This window comes from Mytilus galloprovincialis, chromosome 4 (genome assembly GCF_965363235.1).
Source record: "Mytilus galloprovincialis chromosome 4, xbMytGall1.hap1.1, whole genome shotgun sequence".
Taxonomy (NCBI): domain Eukaryota; kingdom Metazoa; phylum Mollusca; class Bivalvia; order Mytilida; family Mytilidae; genus Mytilus; species Mytilus galloprovincialis.
The window spans coordinates 9,634,027-9,653,550 of record NC_134841.1 but is presented as its reverse complement, the minus strand read 5'-3'; the positions used below and the strand labels follow the sequence as shown (position 1 = coordinate 9,653,550).

Genomic DNA, 19,524 nt, shown 5'->3' with positions numbered 1-19,524 from the left:
GGCAATTCAAAACAGCTGGTTTCTCAATATAATTTCAATGAGTATGTGGCACATTGCACATACGCATAATTTAAGAAAGTACGATCTATGTAAAGCTACATGTATATGACATAGACTTTATTTTTCCCTCAGAAATGTATTTGAACTCAATATCAATAAATCGATCATACGTACTCTAAAAAATGACCAATTGAATTGATATATTGAGCCTATGCTATGAATTATTATTGTCAACTACATGAAAGAAGAAGTACAGGCAACTGTAGAACAAAACCAGTCTAAGGCATGAACTTTTTGGTCTGTATGTTGTGATATAAAAACGATAACTTCTTCTCCAATCTGGCCATGTCGGCTTTAAGTGCTACTATTTTAAACTTGCTATTTAAACTTTATATTATTTTCTAGATGCATTGTTTTGTCTTATTTCAAAGACTGCTATATCATGAATGAACACGGAACAGTTATTTGAAATTCTGCATATTATTTAAACTAGTCTAGAGACATGAACAATAAGCAGTTTGTTTTGCCATAGATACAAACCGAAAAGAATAAATATAAGAGAGACTAACAACCAACTCTGACGTTGCATAGTAGTCAACCGCTCCACTGGAAGCCTGGCATTTGTAACTGGTATATTTTGTGACTTTTGTGAGAAAAAAATGCATGTCATATATTATATATTCTTAAAAGAAGGTATAACTACTTTTGTAACTTTATGTTATATCAGTTTATTTTATGAAACAATTATTCATTTTCCCAGAATAATGAGAATATATAACTCGAACTAAAAATAGAATATTGAAATTCTACAGAAGTATTTTAATAGGATTTTGATAAACGATGTTTTAATTGTGGACAAACTTTAAGCATTATTACACTGAGTGTTGATTGAAATACCAAACATAAGATACTGAAAACCTTTTTCGTCTTTTTACTTTAAAAAAAATACAAAAATGTTCCTTCAATACATTATCTAAAAAATATAATAGCACTAAAAAATTGAATCAATAGTGCTACAGTTAACAGGTCTTGGTGACATCAAACTAGGATAAGTTTATTGATTATGCAATTTGTACACAAAATAAAATCAGGATTTTTGAAAAAATATTTTGAATACTGATATGGTTGTCTGAAATAAGCTAGTGGATTTACTAATGATTTGTATAATCGAGGTCTTGTCTACAATGATGTTCCATTTTGTCTTGGAAGGATGAATTGCCCGATTCAAAAAATCCATCAATAATCATTGTCAATTAGAAAATCAAAGTTTTACTGTTAAACAATTATCGTCAAAAATAGAATTACCACCAAACCTGTGAAATACTAGTAGTTACATCGGAATTAATATGTTGAAGATTTCACTTGTCATGTAGAAAGAAAAAAAAAAAAAGAAATTCTTCCTGAGTTTTCGTAGATGTATTAAGCACTGGAGTCGGTATGGTCTATTGAAATATAATACTATAATAGCTTTCCGTTAGAAAAGGAATTGCTGGTTATAATTTAAAGTACATGTACGTGTGTATATTAACATTTACTAATGTCATTATTTGTATTTTTGACAACTTCATCATAGCTAGGAGGCGGTGCATCCGGTAAATTACTGTTTGACTGAGGTATAGCTGGCCCATCTGGTTCTATATGAATGTTTTGTAAACTAACTGTCTCTGCTGAAATAACAGAAAAGTTTGGGTTTTTTTTAAAACAAATATACATATAACAATTACATAAAAGGTTCACAATGTCTGGGTTGTTCCAACGGTAAACGATCATTGATAGTGATTTCAGTTTAATTGTAAACCTTTGTGAATTACTTGATACGATGAACAGGAAAATATGCAAAGTTTTGAGGCTCTACGGGGAAAAAGGTAAATAGAATGAAATTCAAAACAGTGTGGCTGTGGCCATTGATTGACACATTAAATGCATCCATTGACTGGGACAATTTACGTGAACGTTTGTCTGTAACGACCACTGTTCACGACGTACCTACGATAGACATTTAAACTGTGGGGTCACCAAAGGTTTCTTAACGCCTTTAATTATAAAAGAATTGGAAAAATTAATCAGGAATAACCTTTATGTTTTGATTTATATAATTGATATAAATCAAAACATCGTGTTATTTCTGATTAATTTTTCGAATTACTTTATTAAGGTGTTGAGAACCTTTGGTGACCCCATAGTTTAAGTGTCTTTAAAAAGTACATAGTGAGCAGTGGTCGTTACATACAAACGTTCACCTAAAATGTCCCAGTCAATGGATGAATTTAATGTGTCAATCAATGGCCACAGCCACAATGTTTTGAATTTCATTCTATATATAACTATGTTCTCATGCTCATGTTTTTCATCAATACTGTTTTTTTTTCTTCTTTAATTATGAACCATCGAATGCAACTTTAGTTACCATAAAACAAACATGCACGCGAGTTTGCTTCTTCTTCAGAAGCACGCGATTTTACTCATAGTTTTACTCTAAACGCTGAGTTTTTCGTGTTGTCTTAAGGCTCTAATCATTCATTGTTGTTTGTACTGCCAAATTGGTTTTCAAATACAATGCCTGTGTTTAATCAACCAGGTCTTGTCTATGATCCTTGGTCCTAGAGAACCGAGTCATCATTCCAAACGCTCACGTTATATTATCTACACGTCAATGCGTGTGTCATTTATGGATCAGAAACTAATTATTACTATCAAACACATGAGTTCAAACTGAGTTTGCGTTCGGGTTCGTATTGCTTAATCTTCTGTTTTATATTTGTATATTATAAGAACTGTACAGTCCTATAGTTGTTCGTTCTTGTGTCCTTGTTCTTTTGTCATAATGTTTTGTCAGATTTTCTTGTTTTGTTTCCTTTTTTATCTTCCCTCTATATTTTTTATATTGCTCCTCGTTAACTTTTATTTATTTTTTGCAACTTGAAAGGTAATCATTTATATATAGTGTTTATCGTATATAAATGATGCTTCAACAGTATGCTAGTATTTGTATTAAAAATAAGAAAAATATACCACATTGGAATCCTACCGATTTCAGTATTCCACATGTATTTTTCAAGCAAACTGAGACTTCAAGGAATACGTGGCCATTTTATTCCATGGCAACATCAAACATTCAGTGTGACATCAATTTTCTCTGAACCAGTATCATACAACATTTTTTGTTTAGAGGCCAGCTTAGAGAGAAACCTGTTCTTTGATACTTTATTATAAACCAGTTTACTCACCGCTTGAGTTATCACTATGTTGTGTTTCGTCTACATGTAAACGAACAGAATGTTCTGAGTCTCTCCTTCCTTCTGGATCACGTCTCTGCCTTGAGTTATTTCCCTTTATTTTGTCTATAATACTCGTTAGCATAGAACGACATTGCTCCCGTGCACGTTGGTTGCTCAGTATACAGAACACAACAATCACAACAATTGCCAGAGGAATAATATCTTCTATTACACTTAGTATTTGGTCCCAAATTTCTCCAACTATAATCAAATATAAAGATTCGATTTTAACAGACCAAAAAAAAAAACAAAAAAACTTCTAGTATATAAATAAGAACATTTATTTTGATGTACAGATTGAGAACTCGACAAACATAGTTGACGTATAACAAATTGTACATCACACATTTAAGATAAAGGGATGCCCATTAGTTTTGTCTGAGAACCATGAGGATGTTTTTAGACTGTAATTTTGCCTGGCTGTTGCTAGGTCAGCTTATTTGCTTCGTGTTTCCAATTTTGTACCTAATTATATCTTGCATTTTGCTAGGAAAATATTCTGTTTCTTTTCACAAGATTTTTTCCCGTTACAAAATCAACATATTAATATCTATCGTGCAAAAACAACTATGTATTTTACAATGACGCATTAAAAGCTGTAGAAAAAAGTATCTGAACATGTTTACATCAGGCCTAACAAAATGAAAAATCACTGTAAACACTTTATTTTGAAGCAACTGACAAAATAGTGGAATGAAACTCCAGTTAAAGGTTTAACAAGTAACATCATTCTTTTCCGACTAAAATCCATTATCTTCTATCCGCATGAAAACAAGTTACAATATAGCGACTCATAAGAAACAAAATACAAGGACTACATGTACGTATACAGATATACATTTTATAATGAAATACAAAGAAAATAACACACATACACCAATGACTGGAAGATGCCTATTGATGTTTTCACATAGCGCGATATGAAATATATAAAATCTTTTGCGGATTGCAATACTGTATAAAAGTTGTCCTCAATAGCACATTTGCAGCTGAGTTAAAATGGTATAGGGGTAAAAATGTGGAAATTGTTTAGTAGTTTGTAGTGGTTTTATATTACTAATATAAAAAGTTTTTATTTATAGTTCCACTAACATTGAAGTTTCATCAACTGTTAACAATTGGTTCTTTGAGTGAATACATTGACCCTATGACCAGAACTCTATAAAGTTTCATGATTATATTTATACAGTTTACAATATCTATGTAACCTGTGCTGTGTATGCTATAGGCACTGTGGCACCGTTAAAGTAGCACAATTCATTTTCAATCACACTGTGACAGTATATAAACATACCTTTGGAATCTACAAATGTTTGCGATGTTATTTTTAATTTTAAATTCCACGTGGACTCCTGATAATTCTTTGATACGACAAGCTTAAACATCATATCCTTAGCTTTGTTAACACATTTACTTTCAATTCCTGTATCTGAACTATCGTACACCTGAATTTATATAAAATATAAACAACTGTTTTATTTAAACTAGAAAATATGTCCCATAGGACACCATGCCATATCCGCAATATCATAATTTCGTTTTCAGTGACCTATGTGAAATAAGGATCAGATATATAAATATATATATATTTTTTTTTCAAAAGTTCTCGTCATAGTGAACATGTTTCCATAGTTTCCATTTTCTGTGACCACAACTTAGTGGTACATGTATATTACATAGAAGGACGAACGGTTGTATGGATCCAAAGACCAGAAAGTATTGTGTCCCGAATATTATAGCTGGACAAATTAAATCAATTTTAATATTAACACATGTTGTTTAAATAGTGACTGTTATTTGCTTATCATAACACGCGAAATTTTAAATCATTAAAGTGAAGCTTAAAACAAAACACTGATTATGTACCACTGTCAGATAACAGGGGCGTAGCTTGGGTCTTATATATAGTGAGGCAATTCGAAAATTTTTTTAGGGGTGTTTGAGGGCCTGAAACGCGTTTTCCTGGATTTAAATGTATGATTTGTGATCACAACCTAATGCCATATCGCCATATCGCAACATATCTATATGAGGAAAGTTAGTCTTGATACAACACTGTCTTTTGGGATGACAAGTACTAAATATTAAATAAATAGTGTATTCGTCTCGAAAGTATACCTCTTATGCATTGTATGGGATTCTCTTTTCACATGTAAATAATATGACAGTGTACTATTTTTTGCAATTTTAATAAGTTAACACCTGTGTACAAGTACATGTAGTTATCAAATTATCATTAATGTTAGAAATGTAATGGTCCAAGGCGACGTTTTTTGGTTTCATCAAATTTTCTCATAATCTTCTCTCTACAAACGGTGATATCTCTATGTATGAAGAGACTAGCCAGTCCAGAAAGTCGGTCTTCGGTCATCGTAGATCTGCTCCAATGTTTTAATCGTCTCATCGCAGAGAAAGACCTCTCACAGGGCACGGATCCTACAGGCATTGTGAGCAGCACTCTAAATACTGCATGAACATTGGGATAATAATTGGGGTCTGCAAGTTGAATTGCCGTTTCCAAAGACTGATTACCGGTATCTTTATCTCTGTTTTGGAGTCCGGAACAGAACATTTTCCACCGTTCAAGTTCTCTAACAAACCCTGGAGAGTCTGGCATATCCTCCTCATATCTGACTTGGATATCGGCAATTTCCTCCTCAGTTATGTTCTGAAGGCGACATGGCAGCAACTGAAACGCCAAGAAAGATGGGCGTGTTTGTTCAGGAAATCGTTCATTCAACTCATTCAAACAGTGATCGACAAACGGAAAGTATGCGTTCACTCTATAATAGCCGTGTACCGAATCGTCGGAAAATGCAGCATTAGCCCGATGACGCATTCGCCCAACTGTTCTTGGTTTACCGAGCTCGATGTCTATGCTCTCGGCGATCTCAGCTGCTTTCATCCATATACATCTGTTGAACACTTCGTCCGACCTTTGAGCAGCAACTACCTTTTTACATGTCTGAGCATCTGTGAAGGCCTTGAACACATCACATTTTGCATTCTGCAATGCAAGACTTAAGGGCTTTGTATAACTTAAAATATGATGGGCAATTACTATTGAAACAACAAAAGTGCTCTTCTCCATCATATGTATAAATGCAGTGGTTTTTGTGCGAGCTTCGGTTGCCGTACTCTCCTTTCTTACATCTTCAAGAGATGCAAGAACTGCCTTGTATTTAGCCAAAATAACGGACAGTGTGTCAACTCTAGCAGACCATCTTGTTTCACACAATTTCGGAAGCAAACTCTTGGAAAAGGCATTTGCAATATTGATGTTACTCTCAACTTTCTCGTCATCGGTATCCCCTACTAAATAATCAACTTGTTTTGCATCGGGCAAGTGTCGCTTAAGAATTGCTGTTCTCTTTGGACTGCCACCAAGGAACCACGTTAATTGATTAACATCATCAAATACGGTTCTTATCATATCAACACTTCTACATGATGACGAAATAACCAAATTTAACGCATGTGCTCTACAATGATGGTATTCTGCACGGGGTTGTAGTTCTTTAATTCGGGCACTTACACCAGATTTTAACCCAGACATCACGCTTGCTCCGTCATATCCCTGACCCCGTAAATTTCGCAAATCTAATTTACAATCCTCCATTATCTTAAGCAAGGCTGTTGATATGGATGCTGCATCTACCTTATCTAGAGGGACAAATCCAATGAAATCTTCATTCACAATACTTTTCACATCAACAAATCTAATGCAGACTGCCATTTGCTCTAGGTTTGCCACGTCTGTACATTCATCTGCCATAATAGAAAACCACTTGGCACATCTAGCTCTTGACAGAATGACTTCTAACACCTCATCTCCAGCGATTGCAATAATTTCATTCTGAATGTCGGGACTCAAATATTTTGCGTTGTATGCTGCTGTAGCTAAATGTTGTTTTAGGACGGGTTTGTCTTCGGCTTTCCAATGGACGAAAAAATCAAAATTCCCATCTTCACGTTTAGCGTCTTTATCCCAATTATGACCTCGAAGTGGTATGTTACGTTGACCCATGACTACGATAACGTCGATAATATTGAGAATTATCTGTTGATTTTTCTTAATATTATCTTCGTAAGCCTTAGAAATACTACACTTGATGTTTTTTTCCCCTCCCTCAATGATTTGTAGAAAGTTCGACGATTTGAGCAAAGCGTCCTTGTGGCCACTAGATTCTTGATGTATCAAAAAAGTTCCTCTTTTAGCCCCGACAGCATTTTCCCAGTCTTTCATTCCAGACGAGGAAAATTTGTCTGAATAGCCACCAGAAGACTTACATTCACCAAACGCTATGCAGGGAGCACAGAAAGCAGAATCTGTAGAAGGAGAATCCCTTAGCCAATTGAATTTATCTTCCCAGGCTACATTATATCTTCTACCGTGTGTAAGAGGAAATGTAAATTTTCCTTTTTCTGGTGTCCATTTTGAACCAAGAATTGTACTTTTAAGTGTATCATTTAAAGATTTTCCTATAAAACCAACTGGATCAAGAGACTGTGTTTGTGTTTGTGTTTGTGTTTTTGTATTTGGGTTTGTTTCAGAATCTTGAGAGTCGCTACATGAAGCTTCTTCATGGGTTTTGGATATAACTGCAAAAAAAAAAGTCAGATTGTAAAATAAGTTCATGCAAGTTAATCGTTGACAGTTTTTTTGTTGCTCATCATGAACGTCTGATACGACCGTCTTTCCGTAAGAAAATGAAATATTGCCTATCAAAGTGTTATAAAGGACGGACAGACAGACATACATGTTATTAATTTTTAATATTGTACTGTTTGTATATTTGTCTCATGTTTGTGTGTCGGTTTAAAATAGCCCTACAGAGCTTATGTTATTTGTACATGTAGTTACCGACTTTAAAAACAAAAAGGGGGTGTAAATATTTCTACCGATATGTCTCCGACCGCGGACTTTCTCTTTTTTTTATTGGGAACACACATTAGTATGTCACAGGGGTGGATCCAGGTTTAAATACTAGGGGGCGAAACAATGACAAGTATATGCTAAAAAAAGAGAAAAGTGCATGTTTAGGGGGCGTATGCCGGGTCCGACCCTCCCCCATTTTTTCTTCCATCTGAATCCGCGCCTGTGTCATACACAATTTAAAGATCTACGATCTATACACAATAAATCGGATATAATGCTGTCATGATACTAAAGAACTATTATATATTAATTTACCCGGATCCATATTATCCGTGGATTCTGCAGTGACTGTCTTTCTTTTTTTAATAAGATATTTGTCCATGATTTCCAATTTTGGATCGTCAACAACTTTTTACAAATTTATAATACCAATGACGGGCGACAATGTATGTTTCCGTAAAAAAGCTTCACAGAAAAAGACGATGATCTAGTATTTTCTTATTTGAAATAAAACTAAGTGTCAAGTACATGAAAATATTTCATATTTTTTTTTTTTTTTGCCAAAAAAAACTAGTGAGGCAGTTGCCTCATTGCCTCAATGGAAGCTACGCCACTGAGATAAACATGCTACATGTAATGATCATTATACAAAAACTAAATTTTTCCTGGATTGTTTGTTTTGTCTTGTTCTCTCCTTGACACATACATGTAACTCTTCCTTGACATATACATGTAACTCTTCCTTGACACATACATGTAACTCTTCCTTTCATTCATTTAAGTTGATTTAACTCATATTTTGATGATGTTCATTTAATATACCCAAGAAGTGTGTCGCATACTTGTCAGATAAAACGGATTATAAACTCGAATGCGGAAGGTTGCTGGTTGTTTCTCTTATTGAGCAAAAACACAGTTCTAAAAATTGGAATTTGCTTCTCTGCCATACACAAAATTTGAAAGCAAAAAATATTTTGATAATTCGATAAATCACAGATTATTTTGTAGTCATATCATGTAGCATAGGGTTATTTGAATACTTACAGTGTGTTATAAAGCGGTGGAGGACATTTTAACGCATTGATATGGCATTTTAGTGCATTGATATGACATTTTAAGCGAACAAAATCTGACGTTTTATCGCAATAGAATAACCCATTTTAGCGAAAGCTTTTAAAGCCATTTGTTCTTATTACAGGACTATCAATTTTAAACAATGTATATTCCTTCTTTTTACGTATAAATGTGTACAAACAAGCTGTAAGTAATTGATTTGTGTATTTAGAGTTTAAAAATTTTACAAAAAAGGATAATATTGATGACGTATTAAAACTCCGTCTCACTTTATTTTAAAAAAAAATAATAAAACAAGTATACTTACCCATTTTTCGGTACCATTAGAAACAACTAATTCTACATCAAACGATGGTAAGTCATATTGTTCAGTCTCAAAACAAACTTTATAATTAGTAAACCCTTGTCCGTTATCACCACCAGTGAAGTTAAAAGTACATATTTTGGGATCTGTTTTTCCTAACCAAGTTAGGGTATATTCTTTATCCAATGGTATTCTTCTTGCGTATTCATCACAGTTGTAAGAATTAAATGAAACTGAAAGTAAAGACAAAATATAGAAATTAATGAAATAAGGAATGCAAGCGTTTTATTTTACAGTCCTTCAGCTTGCTCTATGTAGTACAAGTGTACATTTTACGTAAAGTGTGAATATGTCTAATGATAAGCAAATAAAGCATTTAAAACTCGACCTAGTTTTTAACTTGTAAGTTTATAATTATAATAAAATCACTTAAGAATTGGCTATCTGTTGTTTGTTCGCTGATCAGGTTGGGTCGTGATCTTCATGGAAGATAGTATTTCATATAGCACCTTGTCTTTTTCATATATATATACATTGCATCCTTTTTTATCTCCGTGATACAGCCTTTTGCGTTGATGCGACCTACCGCCATTATTAATGAATGAATCGATAAAAGTCTGTATACACCGATTGTTGCTTTGATCTACCTTCTCCATATATTGCCACATTGAATCACAACAATTCTAGTTCATTGTTAATACATTGAACGATGTAAAGAATTAGAAAAGAAGTAGGACAAAAGTAGAAGTGTCATATCAAAAAGTTTTCCTAATACAACTCGGCTACTGCAAAATAAATGTCTTACAAAGCCATGTTATATTTAAGATACATGTATTTGAATCACATGGAAAACTGCACCTGGCATTTCAATTTTTTTTAAGAAAAATATAAGAAGAGCATCCCAAATCAAAAGTTACTTTAAACGGTTGAAAAAATGACAAAGCTATACGGATAATCTTATATACAGATTGATTCTGCGTTGTTAAAGATATCCATCAATACATAAGCTTTACATCAACTTAATTATCATATAAAAAGCAATGTTTTATCGAATTGCGTCTTGTGCAACAAGGTGCATGTGAAGCTGATAATGTTATAATTTCTGAAACAAGTTCAGCTATGCCATACAAATATTACTGAAGATTTTACATGTAGTTTAGAATAATAAATCTAACAATAAATTCCCTATTATCCAGTATACTTAATACCAAGACGCCAATAGTGACTGTACTTACGATCGACTGTATAACAAGTGACAGTTCTACTTAATATCAAGCATATTGTCACAGTAATTATATCCATGTATATTCTCATCTTCATGGTGGTTATTTTATTTAAAAATCAGCTATGCACTAAAACAAAAAAAGGTGTTCGTGATCAGTTGTACAATTTGGAAATTAGTATGGCGTTCATTATCACTGGACTAGTATATATTTGTTTAGGGGCCAGCTGAAGGACGCCTCCGGGTGCGGGAATTTCTCGCTACATTGAAGACCTGTTGGTGACCCTCTGCTGTTGTTTTTTATTTGGTCGGGTTGTTGTCTCTTTGACACATTCCCCATTTCCATTCTCAATTTTATACATGTAACATTTTGTCTTTAGTCGATCTCATAATTATCGCATTACATTTAAACCACAGTAACTGTTCCAATCTCTCCAAAACTGTGAACGATTTCATTGTTCTATTTTAGTTACGATTGTCCTGTTTTAGATTTGAATGTAAAATAGAAGATGTGGTATGATTACCAGTGAGAAAATTCTCCACAAGAGACCAATTGACATAGAAATAAACAAACCACAGTTCACAGTACGGCCTTCAATTATGAGCAAAGCTCGTACGACATATTCAGCTTTAAAAAGCCCCGAAATAGTCTGTTTCGTTGAACTGTTTTAGTCTAGATTGTCCTGTTTCTTATTGTAGAATCACTAATAATCTCTTAATTTGTCCCTAATAATCTTTTGTTATGTTAGAAAAGTCTTTAAAAAATATTTCTGTTTGAAATGGTGAGTTCAAAAAATATAGAGTAAATAGCGGAATACGTGCAGTCAGGAAAACCCTGTACAACAGTGAATTTGAGAGATTAAAATAAGCAAAAAATAAGATAGTCCCTCCTATCATATTGTGTGAAAATAACTGAAAAACATGCAAGTATTCATGCAATAATATCTCAATGTAACTGTTTGTTGTAATTTTAGTCAGTGTAACATTACTGTTAACCCAATCCCTAACTGGCTCTCTCGTATTATTTTTAGCTCACCTGGCCCGAAGGACCACGTGAGCTTTTCTCATCACTTGGCGTCCGTCGTCCGTCGTCGTTGTCCGGCGTCGTCTGTTAACTTTTACAAAAATCTTCCCCTCTGTAACTATTGGGCCAAATTTAACCAAACTTGGCCAAAATCATCATTGGGGTATCTAGTTAAAAAACGGTGTCCGATGACCCGGCCAGCCAACCAAGATGGCAGCCATGGCTAAAAATAAAACATAGGGATAAAATGTAGATTTTGGCTTATACCTCAAAACATTTAGAGCAAATCTGAAACCGGGGTAAAATTGATAATCAAGTTAAGAACTATCTGCCCTGAAATTTTCAGACGAATCGGACAACTGGTTGTTTGGTTGCTGTCCCTGAATTAGTAATTTTAAGGAAACTTGGCTGTTTTTGGTTATTATCTTGAATATTATTATAGATAGAGATAAACTGTACACAGTAATAATGTACAGCAAAGTAAGACCTACAAATAAGTTATGATAAGGAAAATGGTCAATTGACCCCTTAAAGAGTTATTGTGAATTTTTAATAATTTTCAAAAATTAAAATGTAAATTTTGGTAAATTTTTACAAAATGTTTTTCTCTGTAACTACTGGGCAAAGTGCATTATAGATAGATATATTGTTAACAGCAAGAGTGTCCAATTAAGTAATATCTACAAACACATCAACATCACCAAAACAAAATTTTGTCATGAATCCATCTGTGTCCTTTGTTTAATTAATATGCACAAAGACCAAGGTGAGCGACACAGGCTCTTTAAAGCCTCTAGTTAATTATAGTTGTCGTTTGCCTCCGTTGGATTCAACTTAAATCGATGTATTACATATCTGTTTATACTCTGTCGGAGTCAATGCAAACATTATTATAAATTTTCTTTGGACATTGGTTATTTCATGAATTTTTGAAATTTTGCATTTGAAAGACGTCAGCTCTTTTTGTGTTAGCCTGATCATAAATAACTTGAAAATCTTCACTTTTTTATTTATCGTGTGAATAAAACTTTAGTGTAAAATTTAAAGAAAAAAATAATTGATAAATGTAAGGCAGCAACCATTTGATTTTCTGGGGGGGGGGGGGGGGGGGGGGCTATGGTTTTTTTTTCTGGACAATCTATTTTTTTCGCGACAAGTCGAAAACAATTTTTTTCTTTCAATTTTAGCATTACATAAAGTGGCAGCTGAGGGTGAAACAAACAATTTTTTTTTCTCAGAATCAAAAACAAATTATTTTTTTCTCCAATCTCCAATAACTGGAAACAAACTTTTTTTTCCAAAAAAAACCATAGCCCCCCCCCCCCCCCCAGAAAATCAAATGGTTGCTGCCTAATACAGTGTATTTCTGGACATCGACGCCCACACGCGTCGCGATTTCTAGTTTTGTTTATAATCATGATAATTATTGAAAAATATGGTATATTTGTAAAATCACTTACTGTTCTTGAAATTGTGTGTATATTATGTCATACTGACACTAACTATTATAGAGTCTATAATCATTGATCCATTATCAATGGTTTAAATTGATTGGTATGTGAACTGTGTAGCTACCCATTCATGTGTGTACATACACAAACCAGGGTGTGTGAGTGGATCATCGATTGTCACATTTAAATATTAACTGAGGATTAAATTTAGTCTACATTTAAATACCTATATCTCAGATATATATATGTGCGTATTGTTATGCATTTACTTTTCTACATTGGCTAGAGGTATAGGGGGAGGGTTGAGATCTCATAAACATGTTTAACCCCGCCGCATTTTTTCGCCTGTCCCAAGTCAGGAGCCTCTGGCCTTTGTTAGTCTTGTATTTTTTTAATTTTAGTTTCTTGTGTACAATTCGGAAATTAGTATGGCGTTCATTATCACTGAACTAGTATATATTTGTTTAGGGGCCAGCTGAAGGACGCCTCCGGGTGCGGGAATGTCTTGCTACATTGAAGACCTGTTAGTGACCTTCTGCTGTTGTTTTTTCTATGGTCGGGTTGTTGTCTCTTTGACACATTCCCCATTTCCATTCTCAATTTTATTATTTAAAGTCAGGTGGACTATTATAGAATTTCGCTCAATTCTAAATTTAACTATTTTTTTTTATTTCATTTTCTATTCTTACTTTATTATATTGTTTTATCAGATATGAATTCTTTTTCTTCAGAGAATAATGATATTTTCAAAATTGAGATTTATCAAAAAAAAAACCAGTATTTGATAATATTCGTTTCCCCGAAGCTCTTTTGTGGATTTACATTAACCAGAAATGTTCAAGCATAAATATCTAAAATCAATGACTACAGTCTTTATCAATAAGATGACATGTTAGGAGCTATTTGACCGAATCATTAGCCAATTTCATCTAAGTTCAAGCTTGCCTGAGGAAGTTGGAACTTAAGTGGTCATAGTTTATCAAAGGGAAACTTTGAAACAAGATTCTCAAGATCGTGCCATTTCCGTAGCACCGACGACTGAACCGAGGATAGTACCCTCTTATACTAACAGTCGAACCAGTGCTTATAAATAAAGTTTATTCTTCCAACATGTTGATTTGATGTTATTTCTGAACTTACCTTTTTCGGGCAACTTCACATGCATATAATTACATTAGACGTATGTTTCATTATGATACAGTTATATATTTTGATTGGCTAACAGCAATTTTGCGTTCTTTTAAAATTAACATGCATTACACAATGAAGTTGACACTAAATCCCACAATAAAGTGCACAGGTAAATTAAAGAAAAACTTGATAGAAATCGTGTTTTCACGATTCTAGCTAAAAAAATGTAATTATAAGTATTGAAAGCTTATTTTTATAACTTCAGAGGCGTTGACCATGCGCACATTTAAGATTGAAGCGCGGAACAAAATGTACTACGGTCAACGCTTTTACAACCCAAAGAAGTTACAAGGGTCAATTCAATTCTTAAAATGAAAGCAAGAAACGTGTAGATGCGTAACTAGAAACGTTCGGAGCTGACTGTCATAGAAAGCATGTTGGTCAACTTTTTCTGAGGAAGACATTTCTTATTCTTTTCATGTTTTCTACGGAAAAATTAACGATATGATCAATGAATGATTCAGTTGTATGGAACGCCGACACTGTCTTATTATGACATTTCTCATTATATGATGTTCATTTGCCTTTATATGATGTTATTTTACCCTTATATGATGTGCAAATGACATTATATGATGTGCACTTGTCCTTATATGATGTACACTTGTCATTATGTGATGTGAACTTGTCCTTATATGATGTACACTTGTCATTATATGATGTGAAGTTGTCCTTATATGCTGTCCAAACACATTTATATGAGGTACAAACATCTTTATATCATGTCCACAATTCATTATATAATGTGCTTTCTCCATTATGTCATGTGATTGCGTCCTTATATTATGTGATGCTTTCCTTACACGATATAGAAACGGCATTATGTGATGTGCAATCACCTTTATATGATGACAATTTGACATTATCTGATGTGCAAATTATATTATATGATGTGCAAATTATCTTATATGATGTGCAAATGGTCTTATATCATGTACAGATGTCTTTATATTATGTGTAAACTTCTTTATATGATGTGAACGTATCCTTATGTTATGTGCTAACATCGTTATATGATGTGGTAATGTCATTATATTATGACAATGTAACATCATAGGGTGGGGTTCGGTTTACATCTTTATAGGGTGTCAGAACAGCATTATGATGATGTCGAAACATCATTATGATGATGTGCATTCATCGTCCTGATGGTCAATGAACATGATTACGATTAAAGCGATTACTCACTACGTCAGAACTGATTCCGATCTGCTTCTGCAGAATTAATATAGACCCGGATCAAATCTTTAGCTATCGTTTGGAAAATGGTTGAGATGTAAAAAGAAAAAACCTTGACATGTTTGTTCCTTGATTAAAGATGAAAAAAATCACACCAGATATTATTGATGGAAAATTGTTAAATTATGAATTTTTATCGACGGGTCTACAATAATGAATATACGGGATCTACAATATTGAGCATATGTAGTTAACTTATTACGTTTTAGAAATAGATCTTTAATCTTTTAAGCGAAAGTGCATTTTTAAGATAAAGTGAGACAATGCATTTTAAAAATCACACCAGATATTATTGATGGAAAATTGTCAAATTATGATTTTTTATCGATGGGTCTACAATAATGAATATACGGGATCTACAATATTGAGCATATGTAGTTAACTTATTACGTTTTAGAAATATATCTTTAATCTTTTAAGCGAAATCTTTTAAGATAAAGTGAGACAATGCATTTTAACAAAAATTAACGTTTCAAACATTTCGGCGGAAGATTAAGATCAATTGATACAGGAACTAGTTGAAGAATTTCCCTGCAGCGGCGAAAATATGATAAAACAAATTTTGTGGCTCTTATTTATAGCTTGCTGTTCGGTTTGAGTAAAAGCTCCGTGTTGAAGGCCGTAATTTAACCTATAATTGTTTCCTTTTACACATTATGACTTAGATGTAGAGTAGTCTCATTGGCACTCATATCATATCTTCTTATTTCTATTCATTGCAAAAGACACCAATGAACTCAGAGTCAATTTTAAAAATATTTAATAACGATAGCTACAAAATTATCCTCTCTTGCATTTATAATTGTACCGGTATGGATGATTGGTTGATTAATTTGTTGATTGGTTGCTTTTTAACGCCACTTTCAACACTATCATGCTGTATCGTGGCGGTGAGTTTATATTGATGGAAGAAGCCGAAGTCCCCGGAAAGAACCACCGACTTTCGGTAGGAAAAACTAATAATTCTATTAAATTAAGATTGGAGTCGAGCTTACCTGCCACGTGTGGGATTCGAACTCACAACCTACATGTAAGTGTTGACAGGCTAGATACTTGGACTACTCGCCAACCGAGCCCATCCCCAAAAAAAGGAATTAAAGGAGATATGGGATGACCTTCAACTCGGTGCATGACACTTGTTTGCATCTTTTTATTATGTTTTCATGCATTTATTGCACACTTACATGATTATGAATGTATGCTTGACGTCCAGCGGAAAATTGAAATATATATATAGACTATGTGTTATGATTGCCAATGAGACAACTCTCCACAAAACACCAAATGACACAGAAATCAACAACTATAGGTCACCGTACGGCCTTCAACAATGACCAAAGCCCATACCCCATAATCAGCTATAAAAGGCCCCTTAATGACAAATGTAAAACAATTCAGACGAGAAAACTAACGACATAATTTATGTACAAAAAATGAACGAAAAACAAAAACCGGTATGTAACACATCAACAGACGACAACCCACTGAATTACAGGCTCCAGACTTGGGACAGGTGCATAATCGTACGAGAACATATTAATATTAATGTGAAATGAATATTAACCCTGTTTTGTAATAGACCAACACCCTGAGTCGGATTTTTAACATACTACTTCACAGAAATCCATTTCACCTTACCCGGACAGATTATTCTGATAAATATGAGAAAATGAGAGAAAAAAATAAAACAATAGTGTTTGTCCTGGAACAAGGAAGCACACGTCCACCTGCCCACACTTCATGTTTACATCACGATGACCGTGAGGGCATTCCGATGTATTGTCGCAACAGAGATTTGATTTTCGACTTTGACTGGTACATGTTACCGATCGTATAAAAACGCAGACATAACCGAGTGCAAAATAGCATTCCTTGTCGCTTCAAGTAATACTCATAAACATTTTTTTAGAACATATTAAATTAATTATTTAATGAATGGCTATTATTTATTTTTAATTTATTGAACCATAAAATTAATTTTTGACTCTTCACATTGAATAATCCGCGAAGCGGATTATGTAAAATGTGAAGAGTCAAAAATTAATTTTATGGTTCAATAAATTCAAAATAAATTATTGCCATTCATTATAAATAAATTTCTATCAAAAATAAAGCTCAAAGAACTTTTTATATTATTTATATTAACAATAACAACGTACACACATGTTGGTGTATGAATACACAACATCAGCGGAGTGGGCGTGTCGCCATGAAAATTGACAACATTGAAAATAAAACTAATAATTTTAACCAATCAGAAGACAGTAAATACACCAAATTTATTTATATGAAAATAATGCGTCGTTAGAAATATATTTTTAAGTTATAAGTAAGTTATATCTAGGCACACATACAGGACAATTGTGTTAACGCATTCGGTAGAACATCTCAAGAACGTTTATACCGGAAAAATGAATGCCTACATAAATCCAAACTATTAGAAAATCCGAATTATTATAGAAGTATTTTCACCATGCACTTGCACTGCACTATTATTAGAATAGTAAAATAGAATGCTATAGCATTTGGATAAAAATTATGTATACATGTAACTGTTATATATAGAATAATAGGTAGTTTCGTTTTTGATACTGACTATATCATGTTGAATATCTAGACGAGCCCGTTCATCATCCACGCACGAACTTGTCTCAGAAAAAATATGTCTCTGTAAGTTAACCTCACTTTCAGGTATTGTGATGTGATTTTCTTTAAGACAAGTGCGTGTGACCATCAACGAGAACTTGTGGTCATCCGATGTTCAGTACTTCAGTCCTTTGATACTTTCTGTTCTAGTAAATATTACATAAGCCAATGACATTCAGCCTTCACATTTTTGAAGGTGTATATAAATCCGACAAAATCGAGAATCCCAATGGTCTTTAAACAGAAAATAGAATGGAGCGTTTTCAGATCCGCGTAAGCATAGCTTGGACACACAATAGCTGTAATTTAATTAGATTTGTGTCTGAATGAACATAAAAATACTACATTTATTTTTTGTTTACTGAGGCCTGGGGGTCTCTGACATATAGAGAGTTGTGTTTCATTTTTTTTCTAAGTGAATATTTACGGCGGTGACTTTTAATATTTTAGGTTTATCTTTTAAACTACAATAGATTAAAAAAAAATACTGCAATGTGTCTGAATATATTTTATGGTAAATGTTAAGGTCTCATTTTGGGCAATTTTGGCTCTTATGAGTTTTGTTGTTTTATTGCCTTTTATCTTGATACTTATTTATAGGGAAACCTTTTCTGAGCAAAATACATGTAGTTTTCTCGTTTGAATTGTTTTACATTGTCATTTCGTGGCCTTTTGTACTGACTATGCGGTATGGGCTTTGCTCATTTCCTCTAATTTATTTTCCAAGTTATTACCGTGAAATACGGAAAAAAAAACAATCATTCCAAAGACATTAACTTTTCACGACCCCCCCCCCCCCCCAAAAAAAAAAAAAAAAAAAAAAAAAAAAAAAAAAAAACACAAGAGAACAATTACACACACCTTTCTCAATACGTTAAAAAAATCTCCATTGAAATAAGTTGAAAATAAACAATCTATATACTAGTATACAAATATGTGAACATTACCAAACCTGACCATTTTGCATTTCGCGAGTAGTACGTGGATTAAGCATGCAGTCTCCGAATTTGGATATTTTGGCTTTTTCTGAGGAAAAAAAGATTGTTTCAAAGACAAATAAAGGAAGTACAAAACACTACATGTATACGTCATATCACAAATATATCCGACTTTGTATGGTTTTGGAGGATTAACACTACATTATACATCTTACCATTTATATTATTCAATAACAGTTTATAAAACAAACCATCTCGCCATATTATGCATGAGTAGA

At 33.4% G+C, this 19,524-nt stretch overlaps 1 protein-coding gene across 3 annotated transcripts; it reads right to left on the bottom strand.

Moving 5' to 3' along the window:
- Positions 1-703: 703 nt before the first annotated feature.
- Positions 704-13,391, bottom strand: LOC143071313 (uncharacterized). Of its 3 annotated transcripts, none has more exons than XM_076245551.1 (6): positions 13,242-13,391; positions 10,771-10,887; positions 9,539-9,768; positions 4,573-4,723; positions 3,228-3,479; positions 704-1,667 (listed from the first exon to the last, which is right to left on the bottom strand). In XM_076245551.1, exons 2-6 carry the CDS (start codon positions 10,853-10,855, stop codon positions 1,525-1,527), a joined length of 861 nt encoding a protein of 286 aa, XP_076101666.1. In that variant the 5' UTR covers positions 10,856-10,887; positions 13,242-13,391; the 3' UTR covers positions 704-1,524. The 3 variants fall into 3 exon arrangements, with proteins under 3 accessions (XP_076101666.1, XP_076101668.1, XP_076101667.1); XM_076245553.1 differs by having other exon boundaries at positions 704-1,664; XM_076245552.1 differs by lacking the exon at positions 13,242-13,391 and adding an exon at positions 11,794-11,936.
- Between the last annotated feature and the right edge of the window lie 6,133 nt (positions 13,392-19,524).

What these genes read in the sequence shown, in the direction of transcription:
- LOC143071313 (XM_076245551.1), bottom strand. Translation starts at nt 10,855, where the DNA reads ATGAAGATGAGAATATACATGGATATAATTACTGTGACAATATGCTTG. An exon ending in AACATTTGTAGATTCCAAAG is followed by an intron (nt 3,480 to 4,572) that starts GTATGTTTATAT and finishes ATTTGATTATAG; the next exon opens with TTGGAGAAATTTGGGACCAA. An exon ending in ACATAGTGATAACTCAAGCG is followed by an intron (nt 1,668 to 3,227) that starts GTGAGTAAACTG and finishes CTGTTATTTCAG; the next exon opens with CAGAGACAGTTAGTTTACAA.